Genomic DNA, 9,947 nt, shown 5'->3' on the forward strand with positions numbered 1-9,947 from the left:
GGTCACCCCGCCCACCACCGCCCACCACGGCTGCACTGGCCATGCTGGGGCCACACCCAACTCTGTTCTCTGCTCGCATAACGATGGCACTGCGCCACATTGCGTCGCTCAGCGTGCGGTTCAATCCTGCCCTGGGCAAGGAGGCCCAGATGGCACGGTACGTGCCCCAAGCTCGCCCGAGGATGATCGCCACGGCCTTTCTCGGGCCGGTCTCGGCCGGCGAGCGCATCGCCTGCAGGAGAGCCATGGCGTAGCCAACGTCACGGAAAGACTCACAGTGTGTGCGGGGGTATGTGTATGTGTATGTGTTGGAGGGACACAGGCTGCTGCTCAACCGGGTGGTGACCGACTCGGCCAAGGCGTCCAACTCAAAGTGCGCCGTGGCGGCCGAGGTGACGACCGGCGACGAGCCGGCATCGGTGGTTGTCGAGTACACCAATGGCGCCAAGGAGACGTTTGGTCCCGAGGCTGGCTCGGTTGATGACGTGCTGTATGCTATTCGCGGGACTCAGCAGCGCATTGACAACGCTGCGTAGACGGAGGCGGGCTTGTGATGTGGCTTATCCACCCTGCTTGCTCTCGGCAGAGTGGATGTGATCGGCAGGCGATAGCCCAGAGGAGTACACGGCTGGTCGGCGATAAAGTAGCTGTGACGGACACGTACACGCACACGCACAGGCGCAAGGGGAGTGGTTGGCGAGAGCCGCGTTTACGGCGTGCGAGCAGCGCACGGGAGGCGTGCGGGCGGTGATTGGGCAGCTCTTCGGCGACTGACCGCTTCCTCCTTTTACAGTACAGAATGGACAAACTTGTCCATCGCGCAAGCCGCGCTCCGCGACGCTCCGCAGACGTCGCAACGTCCATCAATCGCAGTGGAAGAGTAGTACAATGTGTTAATGGCTGCCACAACAGAAAACAGTCGGCGAGGGCGCGAGCTGACGGCGTCGGCACTGGCGGCGAGGGCGCGAGCTGACGGCGTTGGCACTGGCGGCGAGGGCGTCGATGATGTCGTAAGGAAAAGCCACACGAGCTACGGCGGGGCGTGGGATCGTGTTAGTGTAGAGCGCGTACGCAGCGTCCAGAATCCAGTACAGGATGGCGTGCCACCACTTGCGCGGCCACGCCGACCGGCAAGCTCGTCCGTCGCAAGGCGTCCTCGCGCTCTCCCGTCCGGCCGCTGTGTTCAACTCTGTCATACTCTCCTTCCCGGTCGTCGGGGTCGTCAACGGCAAGCTCCGCACCGTCCGCGCCCGCCGCTCTTCCGGATCGGTGCCGCACGGCGCCTCGCGCGTGCGACCGGGCGTCCGTCACGGCGACGTCAACTCGGGCATCCTTCAGGCGGGCGTCTGCGTGTCGGCCGCCATCACGTGCGGGCTCGCCTTCCACCGGGAAGTCAAGCATCATCGAATTGTTCACTTTGAGACGCGCACAACAACGCGTCCGAACGAGCGTACCGTCAAGGGTCAGAGGGTGACCTTGGAGGAGAGGACGGAGCCCTTGGACTGCTTGCCATCGGGAATGTAGATGAGCTCGGCAGGCGACGACTCGGACTGGTACGGCTTGTCGACGATAAAGTAGCCGCGACGCATAAACTGGAGACGGGCGCCCTTGGGGAGGGCGGCGACGTTGGCGTCGACGACGGCGTCGGTGACAAACTTGGACGGGTCGCGGACGAGGTCAGCGACATTGTCGTTCTGGTCGAGCGAGGACTTGGTGATAATGTGGTCGTACTCGACGAGCTTGGCGGCAACCGTGTACTGCGGCTCGGCGGAGAGCCAAGTCATGCGGATCTTGGTGTCCTTCGGGTTGCCCTCGAGATGAAGGTGGCCGACGAGCGAGATGGTACCGTCGGCGGCGGTGTTGACCTCATCGATGATGGCGTTGCCCCAGGTGAGGAGGGTGACCTCCTCGCCCGGCGAGCACCGCGCGGCATCCTCGACCTCGACGTAGACCTTGGACGAGTAGACCACGCTCTTGGTTCCAACCTCTGGGTTCTTGGGGTGCGCCGGCTTGGTCGCCACCAGGGTCGTTGCCACGTTGGTGAGGGTGAGGACCGCGCGCGAGTCGACGGGCACAGCCACGTGCCGCGGAATGACCGGATCGATGATCTTCTTGTTGATGGCCCAGAGCTTGTCCCACGAGTGAGTGTTGGTGTTGAGCGACGCGCCCTGCGAGGCGATAAACTGCCACAGAGCCTCGAGCGTCAGCCCGCGCCGCATGATGCCCTGCACGGTGGGGAACCGCGGGTCGAACCAGCCCTCGACAAGGCCCTGGTCGACAAACCACTGCAGCTTGCGCTTCGACATGACGGTGTACTCAAAGTTGAGCCGCGAGTACTCGGCCACCAGCGGCTTGCGCAGCTCGAGCGCGTCCACCACCCAGTAGTACTGCTCGTTGCGGTCATGGTACTCGTTGGTCCGCAGCGCGTGGGTCACGCCCTCGACCGAGTCGACAATCGGGCAGGCAAAGTCGTACGTCGGGTACGCCTTGTACTGGGTCCCGGTCCGAAGGTGCGGCGTGAGGTTGCACCGGTAGAACACAGGGTCGCGCATGCACGCGTTGTTGGCGCTCATGTCCACCTTGCCGCGCAGGCAGCACGCCAGCCCGGTCTCGTCGCCCGCCAGCATGTGTGCCCACAGCTCGAGGTTGCGCTCCACGCTGTTGCCGCGCGCCGCAGACTCGACACGGTTCATCCGCTCCTCGCGCATGACGTCCACAGGCGTGTCGTCCACGTACGCCAGGCCCTTCTTGATCATCGTCTCGGCGTAGCCCTGGATGAGCTCAAAGTGGTCCGAGGTGTGCGACATGGCGTCGCCCACAATGCCGAGCGTCGCCAGATCCGCCAGAATGTTGTCCACAAACTCGTCGCGCTCCTTCGACGGGTTGGTGTCGTCGAAACGGATGAGCAGCTTGCCGTTGTACTGCTTAGCGTAGTGCGCGTTGAGCAGCGCAGCCTTGGAGTGCCCGATGTGCAGGTACCCAGACGGCTCCGGCGGGAACCGCGTCACGACCTGCCCGTCCACCGCATCCGGCAGCTCCATGTAGTTGGACGGCGCCGCCTCGTCGGCAGCCGCAGCCGCAGCCGCCGCCTCCTTGGCCGCTGCCGCCTCAATCCGCTTGGTCAGCGTCTTGATGAGGCCCTCGGCCCGCTTCATCGCGCCCTTGTTCTCCGGGTCGTTTGCCTGGAGCTCCGCCAGCAGCGCCTGCTGCTCGGCCAGCTGGACGTCCAGCGGCTTGTTGCTGCTCCCGCCCTTTCCACCCTTGCCGCCCTTACCGCCCTTACCGGCCTTGCCGGCCTTGGCTGCCTTCTTGGCCGCCTTGGCCGCCGCCTTCTTGCCCTTGACTCCACGCCCGTACTCGGGGATGGCGTTGAGGCCGGCAACCCACCGTGCCACAAACGGCGTGGCAGCCTTGTCCGCGTTGAGCGGGAGCCGGAACCACAGCGCAAGATCCGCCAGCGTCGGCGCGTATCCCACCATGTACGTCCGCAGCGTGAGGTGAGCATCGAGCACCACCGCAAGCTGCTCCGCGCTCGCCGCCGGCTCAAAGTCAATCCATCCGGCGACCTCAGCCTGGACTGCAGCATCATCTCCACCAAGAAGATCCAGCGGAGCTCCTGTCTCGGTAATCATAAACCGCGTGACAGCCACCAGTCCCGTCTCCACGCCATTGTCCTGTGCAGCAGCCGTGTGTTGAAGAGGGGCGGGGGGTGGGGGGAGGGGGGAGGGGGGGGGGGGGGGGGGGAAGGAGGGGGGAGAGTGAGGGGGGGGAGGGGATGTGGGAGTATGTGCATGTGTGCGTGTGTGTGCATGTGTGTGTGTGTGTGTGCGTGTGTGTGCATGTGTGTGTGCATGTGTGTGTGCGTGTGTGTGTGCTTGGTGGTGGCAGTCGGAGCGCTCTTTGCCTCCATCCACGACCTGTCTTCGTACATGGGTGAGGGTCAGCGGGGCGTTGGCATGGGCATCGGTCTGGTTGAGAGTAATGCGAGCAGTTGTAGGGAGAACAGCGTTGAGAACAGCGGCAACAACCTCCACGAGTGGCGACTTGGTCACAACAAACGTGGGCATGGTGGTCCTTGGTGACGAGTGGTGCTTGTCCTTGTCCACCTCGCCTCCACGTCTCATCGGTCGGCTTTCGTGCTGCTCGTCCATCGAAGGTCGGAGAATTCGATGCCCAAGGCAGCGTCGATGCCATCGATGCCGTCGATGCCGTCGAACGTTCTTTACATAGTAAGGTACCACCACCCATGGCCACATCCTTTGGCCATCAACGACGACAGGTCTTCGGACCACGTTGCAGCCACGATCCGGCAATGATGGACCCATGCCGGACCTCAACAACGGCGAACCCGGCGTCGCGGCAGGCTAAAGTTGCGACAGCACATCACACTGGCGATCGGGCCATGTGGGTCCCATGCCGGGGTTGGCGTTGCATCCGGCGGCGGCGACGACGGCTCCGTCGGCGGTGGCAGTCGTCCACTTGCGGACGATGAACCAATCAAGCGAAATAAAGTGGGCGCCCGAGGCGAGCGCGTTGGCTAGCCGGGCGGGAGACTCCTTCTCGGCCGGGGTAAAGTCTTCGTTGACATCGCCTCGGGTCCGGATCATCAGGCCGCGGCGGGCGGCCGAGGCAATGAGCGATCCGAACTGCGGATCGTTAAACTTGGCGTAGGCGAGGTCGTCACGCCCGTCGAGCTCGCCGTCAGTGAGGGTAAACATGACCCGGTTTTCCAGACTCGACGAGCCCGCCGCGTACGTCTCCCGCACCGCGCCCGTATCATCGAGAACAAATACAATGCGCGAGCGCATGGCGTCGAGGCTAGGCCAGCCTGCACGCGCCACAGCTTCGGTGAGCGTCGCGTACCCACCGCGCAAGTCGTCCGGCCGGAACACGCGGTTGCCCCACACGCTGAGAATCATCTCTTCGACAGCAACAAGATCATCCATGCCAACGCCAGCCATCTGCTGCACAATGTCCACGTTGAGGTCAATCTTGAGCTCGAGCTGCACAAATATCGGCGAGTGACCCTCGTGCGCCAGCGACCACTCCAGCATCTCGCGAAGGCACTCCACCAGGCAGCTACAGCTCGCTTGATCATCCCACAGCTGAATGTGGAAGACTGCGGCGGACCTGCCTCGCATGTGAACGTCGAGCTCGAACGCGCGTGCACCGTGCGCCAGCTGGTTCGCCAACGTCTCGTGCTGATACAGCCAGTGCTCGGCGCCGGTCGAGTAGCCTGGCCAGTTGGGGAGCGGGAGGAGATGAAACGAGTTGTGGCTCCCGTGAACCATCGTCGCGTTGAGCGGAAGCCCGCCGTTGGACGTACTAAAGACAGGCAGCGGTGGATGAACCGCAATCGGACCGTGGGATGCCGGGCACCCGCGGTATAGCGCAAAGACCGGAATGATCACCCCGAGTCCGTACACAACAATTGCAGCCACAGCCAGCGCACACAAGGAACAAGCTCGCGCCCACGAGCATGACCCACGTGCTGGCATAGACGACAATCGCGACGACGAAAGCTCCGAGGCCGACGACGCTGATGAGGTCGACGATGCTGACGAGAGCTCGACGCCGACCAGCGGCGCCTCGCCGCTGCTGGCCGCCAGGCTGCGCGAGATGGCGAAAACCATGATGAGCCCGGCAGTCATAGCTATCGTGCCCAGAATTGGGAGCACTGTCGACGACACCACTGCGCCATCAGCAGCGCGGCCAAGAACAATGCCCTGCAGCGCGGTGGCCGCCCGGATACAGACGAGGTAGCCGAGGCCGGCGTCCGCCACAGACGACGTCCTCGTCGCTCGCATCATCAACTCGACACTCGACACCAGATACCCAATATACGCCAGCGCGTACCACTGGAGCACCGAGATCGATGGGTCGAGCGCGTGGATGACCAGCCGCCGCGCGTTGACCACCGTCAGCTGGACAGCTCCGGCGGCAGCGATCCATCCTCCAGCCGGATTGATCCAAGCCCGGCCTGCAAGTGCAGCAGTTAGCGCCACCACCAGCATCACGATGCCTACCACAGCTAGTGCCAATACCTGGCTCGTCGGCTCGTTGCCGTCAAAGTAGGCGTCCAGACCGAGAGTAGCGAGCGCGCCAACGACGATGAGCGCCCGTCCCAGCTGATGAATAACTGGATGACGCGCACGATCAGAGGAGCCATCTGCACCCAGAGCACGACCAACGCGGGCAAACGCATCCTCCCATCCCCTTGGAGCCTTGCATCGAGCGAGTACTTCTTTTCCCGCCCACACGCATGCAGCGCCCGTGACTGCTGTCAGGACTGGGTACGCCAGACCAGGGTACGGCACCACGAGGAGGGCGAGCGAGAGGCCCATGGCGAGCACAGCTGCACCTGCAACTTGGCCAGCGCCACAGCAAGCGGTAGCTGTCCACCCTGCTGCTATGAGTAATCCCCCGGCCATGGCGGTGGAAATGAGTGTGGCTGCAGGCATGGCTACGTCGCCAGCTCTCTGGTGCAGGCACAAGTGGAGTGGTTGGCTTTTTTGACAGGTGCAGCGCCGACAATGTCACCGCGTGCGGCGTCGAGTCGGATGCGGCACACAATGGCACCATCACTCGAGCTTGCTACTCTGTTGATGACGAGGTGGAGATGGTCGAGGCGCTGGCGTTGGGGTTGTGCGGAAGAGCGGCGCGGAGGGAGGCCGCGGTGTTGGCGCAGGCTTCGACAACGGCGGAAATGCGGGTGGGTGCGGCGCCGATGGCGGTGAGGTCTGCGGTGAGCGAGGTCTTTCCGTGACGAGCGATGTAGCTGCGGAGCGCCTTGAGCTCGGAGACGGTGAGCTCGTGGGCAAGGATGGTGTCGAGCTCGGGAGGGGCGGCGACAGCAGCCATGACGGTAGCGATGGCGGCTTCGGAGACGCCTGCCGCACGGAGGTCGCCCATGAGTGTACCCTTGCCATTCCGGGCGACGTGATGCACGAGCGCAGCCATTTCGTTGGCGTCAAGGACAAGCTCGAGGACCGAGGCGAGCGAGGGCGGCGGCGGCGGCGAGGGCGGCGGCGGCGGCGGGGCGGCGAGGCCGCGGGTGGCGGCGGCAATGGCGTTGTCGGCCTCGATGCGGGCGAGGCGGACCCTGCTCATGATGGGCTCGATGTCTTCGGCCGAGACGACGCCGGCGGAGAACAGATCGGCCGGCAGCGAGGTCTTGCCCTTGGTGAAGATGTGGGTCTGAAAGACTGCCCAGGCCTCGGGGCCGAGGGCGCTCTCGAGCTCCTTGCGGACGCGGAACATGTACTTTGTGTTTTCGATCTCGACCAGGATGTTGCGGATGGTGCCCGGAGCCACGCCAGCGGCGGCCAGATCGTTGCCCAGCGATGACTTGCCGCCAGCGACGACGGCCTCGAACCGCAGTCGCTCGGCCTCTGTGATGTGGCGCTCGACAATGAGGCCGACAGTTCGCGGGCGCGACTCGAGCTCGTATACCACCCTTTGGATGGCATCGTCCGAGATACCAGCCGCCACCAAGTCGGCGATGAGGGTGGTGACCCCGTGGCGGATGACGTGCCGCTCAAAGGCTGCCACCTCACCAGCGCTCAGCGCGTTGGCAAGCACCGCACGGGCGTCAAACACATGCTCCTTCCGTCGTGGTGGCGGCGTGGACGACGAAGACCCACGCATTGCTCCGTCTCGGGGGGAGGAGAGGAGAGGGAGCAAGAGTGAGAGAGGTAGCCCCACCCGCGACCGGCGTCCCCCTGCTCGGTGGCGGCCTCTACCGCGAGCATTCGAAGCTCACTACGATGCTTGACTTCAAGCTCTGATCGTTCATCCCTTAACGGTACGCTCGTTCGGACGCGTCCTCGTGCGTCTCAAAGTGGACATCTCGCTGATGCTTGACTTCCCGGTGGGAGGCGCGCCCGCACGTGATGGCGGCCGACACGTGGACGCCCGCCTGAAGGATGCCCGACCGAGGAGCATGGGCGAGGCGCGCGAGGTGCCGTACGGCGCCGATCCGGAAGAGCGGCGGGCGCGGACGGTGCGGAGCTTGCCGTTGACGACCCCGACGACCGGGAAGGAGAGTATGACAGAGTTGAACACAGCGGCCGGACGGGAGAGCGCGAGGACGCCTTGCGATGGACGAGCTTGCCGGTCGGCGTGGCCGCGCAAGTGGTGGCACGCCATCCTGTACTGGATTCTGGACGCTGCGTACGTGCTCTACACTAACACGATCCCACGCCCCGCCATAGCTCGCGTGGCTTTTCCTTACGACATTATCGACGCCCTCGCCGCCAGTGCCAACGCCGTCAGCTACGCGCCCTCGCCGCCAGTGCCGACGCCGTCAGCTCCGCGCCGTCGCGCAAGCGGAAGCGTCCCTCTGCACCGGCTGCTCGTCATCACCACCTTCCCCAGCGAGCCGCTTCGCCTGCCGGATGCTTCATGGTGAGCGATCGCGGCCGCGGACCCTTTGCGCCGCGCGCGGCGTCCATCTCTGGATCGCCGACTGTGTTCTGTTGCAGCCCACCAGTGGCTACAGCAGCCGTTAACACACTGTACTACTCTTCCACTGCGATTGATGGACGTTGCGACGTCTGCGGTGCGTCGCGGAGCGCGGCTTGCGCGATGGACAAGTTTGTCCATTCCGTACCGTAAAGGGATAAAGCTGAATACCTCGCCATCTTGCCCACCATCCCAAGTGTCATCGTTGCGTCGCATCGACATCATTTCCGCCGTCACGGCTTGTCCCGTCTGCGCACTGGCTCGGTCTCTGACTCGGGACTCTCGCTGATTGCGCCATTAGCCAAACTTTGGCTTTGCCTGCCATCGATTACCGTTTCGATGCTTTCGTTCGTTCTCCCGCTCTCTGGCGGGCCGCACCCGGCCACTGACGGCCACTCCAGCCGCCCCGGCCAACCACTGCACGACCACCCCTCTCGAGACCTTCCCCAGCCATGTCTGACGTACGCCCTCCTCCCCTCCCCCTTCCCTCCTTCCCCCTTTCCCTTCTCTTCCCCTTCCCTTCCCTCCCCTCTCTCTCTCTCTCTCCTAGTGTGTTTGCGACCACCACCACCACGCCACCCCTTGCCAAACCAACCGACGCATGCCCCCCCCCCGCCTTACCAAGCACTCACCACCCACCACAGCAAGTCTCCCAGCTCCAGCGTGAGGTACGTGAGAGATGACACTAGACAGCCGTCACCTACTTTGTGGGTCCTTTACCTCCCCCTCCTTCCCTCCAACCCCGCTACCCTCTACCCAGTTCCTTCCCCACCCTCCCCCTCCTCCCCGCCTCCCCCGCCTTCTGCTGTTCCGGCTTGATCATGATCAGAGTCTGGTGTGGCAAATGACCTTTTTTTTCCGCGAGCCTTCACCGCCACCCACTGCTGCCACTACCCCCGCACCGTCCACCCATCACCCGTTCCCCCCGCTCCACCCCCCCACCCCCGCCCCCGCCTCTGTCGCCCTCCCTCTCTGTTCCTCCCTTGCCTCACCCCCCCCCCACCCGTCCTCCTCCCCCACCCTCGTTTGATCGATCACCACCGTAGATCGAGGCCCTGACCAAGGAGAACCGCAAGCTGTCGGCCAAGCTCGAGGCTCGTGATGCCGAGCTGAAGAAGCTCCGTGCCGAGAACCGCGAGCTGAAGCTGCGGCCGCCGCCGCGGACGTATGTGGATGCGGATGACGAGCGTGAGGCCAACGCGTGGCGCGAGAAGGCCAACAACCTCCTGACCCTCCTCGACAACCTCCAGCACGACATGCAGGACGATCTGCTCAACCTGGAGGCCGAGACACTGCAGCCGGGCTCGTCGACGCTCTCAACGCCGGCTAAGGGCTCGTCGTCGACGCTGGTGGCGTCGACGGCCAAGACGGCAGAGCCGGCGGCGGAGCCGGCCGAGGCTGCGTCCCCGGCGCCGCGGTCCGGCCGCAAGCGCAAGGAGCGGTCGGAGCGGACCAAGTCGCCCGAGCCACTGTGTGTTTAAACG

General features: G+C 64.4%; 5 protein-coding genes across 5 annotated transcripts in view; 2 read left to right on the top strand and 3 right to left on the bottom strand.

Moving 5' to 3' along the window:
• The first annotated feature begins 63 nt into the window (after window positions 1–63).
• Window positions 64–660, top strand: AMSG_01670 (uncharacterized protein). Its single transcript, XM_013906263.1, has 2 exons — window positions 64–157; window positions 323–660. Exons 1-2 carry the CDS (start codon window positions 84–86, stop codon window positions 534–536), a joined length of 288 nt encoding a protein of 95 aa, XP_013761717.1. The 5' UTR covers window positions 64–83; the 3' UTR covers window positions 537–660.
• Window positions 661–1,463: 803 nt separating this feature from the next.
• Window positions 1,464–4,079, bottom strand: AMSG_01671 (Gln-Glu non-discriminatory tRNA synthetase; the record flags this gene model as incomplete). The annotated part of the gene is made up of 2 exons (XM_013906264.1): window positions 3,930–4,079; window positions 1,464–3,674 (listed from the first exon to the last, which is right to left on the bottom strand). The coding sequence occupies exons 1-2, from the start codon at window positions 4,065–4,067 to the stop codon at window positions 1,464–1,466; spliced, it is 2,349 nt and encodes a 782-aa protein (XP_013761718.1). The 5' UTR covers window positions 4,068–4,079.
• Window positions 4,080–4,364: 285 nt separating this feature from the next.
• Window positions 4,365–6,344, bottom strand: AMSG_01672 (acid phosphatase; the record flags this gene model as incomplete). Its single annotated transcript, XM_013906265.1, has 1 exon — window positions 4,365–6,344. The coding sequence occupies one exon, from the start codon at window positions 6,342–6,344 to the stop codon at window positions 4,365–4,367; it is 1,980 nt and encodes a 659-aa protein (XP_013761719.1).
• Window positions 6,345–6,586: 242 nt separating this feature from the next.
• AMSG_01673 (uncharacterized protein) lies at window positions 6,587–7,683 on the bottom strand. The gene has a single exon (XM_013906266.1). The coding sequence runs from the start codon at window positions 7,645–7,647 to the stop codon at window positions 6,595–6,597; it is 1,053 nt and encodes a 350-aa protein (XP_013761720.1). The 5' UTR covers window positions 7,648–7,683; the 3' UTR covers window positions 6,587–6,594.
• A 1,232-nt stretch (window positions 7,684–8,915) lies between these two features.
• The window catches only part of AMSG_01675 (uncharacterized protein), a gene marked incomplete at its 5' end in the record, with an annotated part of 1,798 nt that continues 766 nt past the window's right edge, over window positions 8,916–9,947 (top strand). Inside the window, 2 exons of the mRNA XM_013906267.1 lie at window positions 8,916–8,924; window positions 9,510–9,936. Coding sequence (XP_013761721.1) covers window positions 8,916–8,924; window positions 9,510–9,936 — 436 coding nt within the window. The remainder of the gene's footprint in view (window positions 8,925–9,509; window positions 9,937–9,947) is intronic.

Source organism: Thecamonas trahens (assembly GCF_000142905.1).
Source record: "Thecamonas trahens ATCC 50062 unplaced genomic scaffold supercont1.6, whole genome shotgun sequence".
Lineage (NCBI taxonomy): Eukaryota > Apusomonadida > Apusomonadidae > Thecamonas > Thecamonas trahens.

Coding starts and splice junctions, on each gene's coding strand:
- AMSG_01670 (XM_013906263.1), top strand. CDS start 84: ATGGCACTGCGCCACATTGCGTCGCTCAGCGTGCGGTTCAATCCTGCC. Junction 158..322: donor AAGGAGGCCCAGATGGCACG/GTACGTGCCCCA, acceptor GGAGGGACACAG/GCTGCTGCTCAACCGGGTGG.
- AMSG_01673 (XM_013906266.1), bottom strand. CDS start 7,647: ATGCGTGGGTCTTCGTCGTCCACGCCGCCACCACGACGGAAGGAGCAT.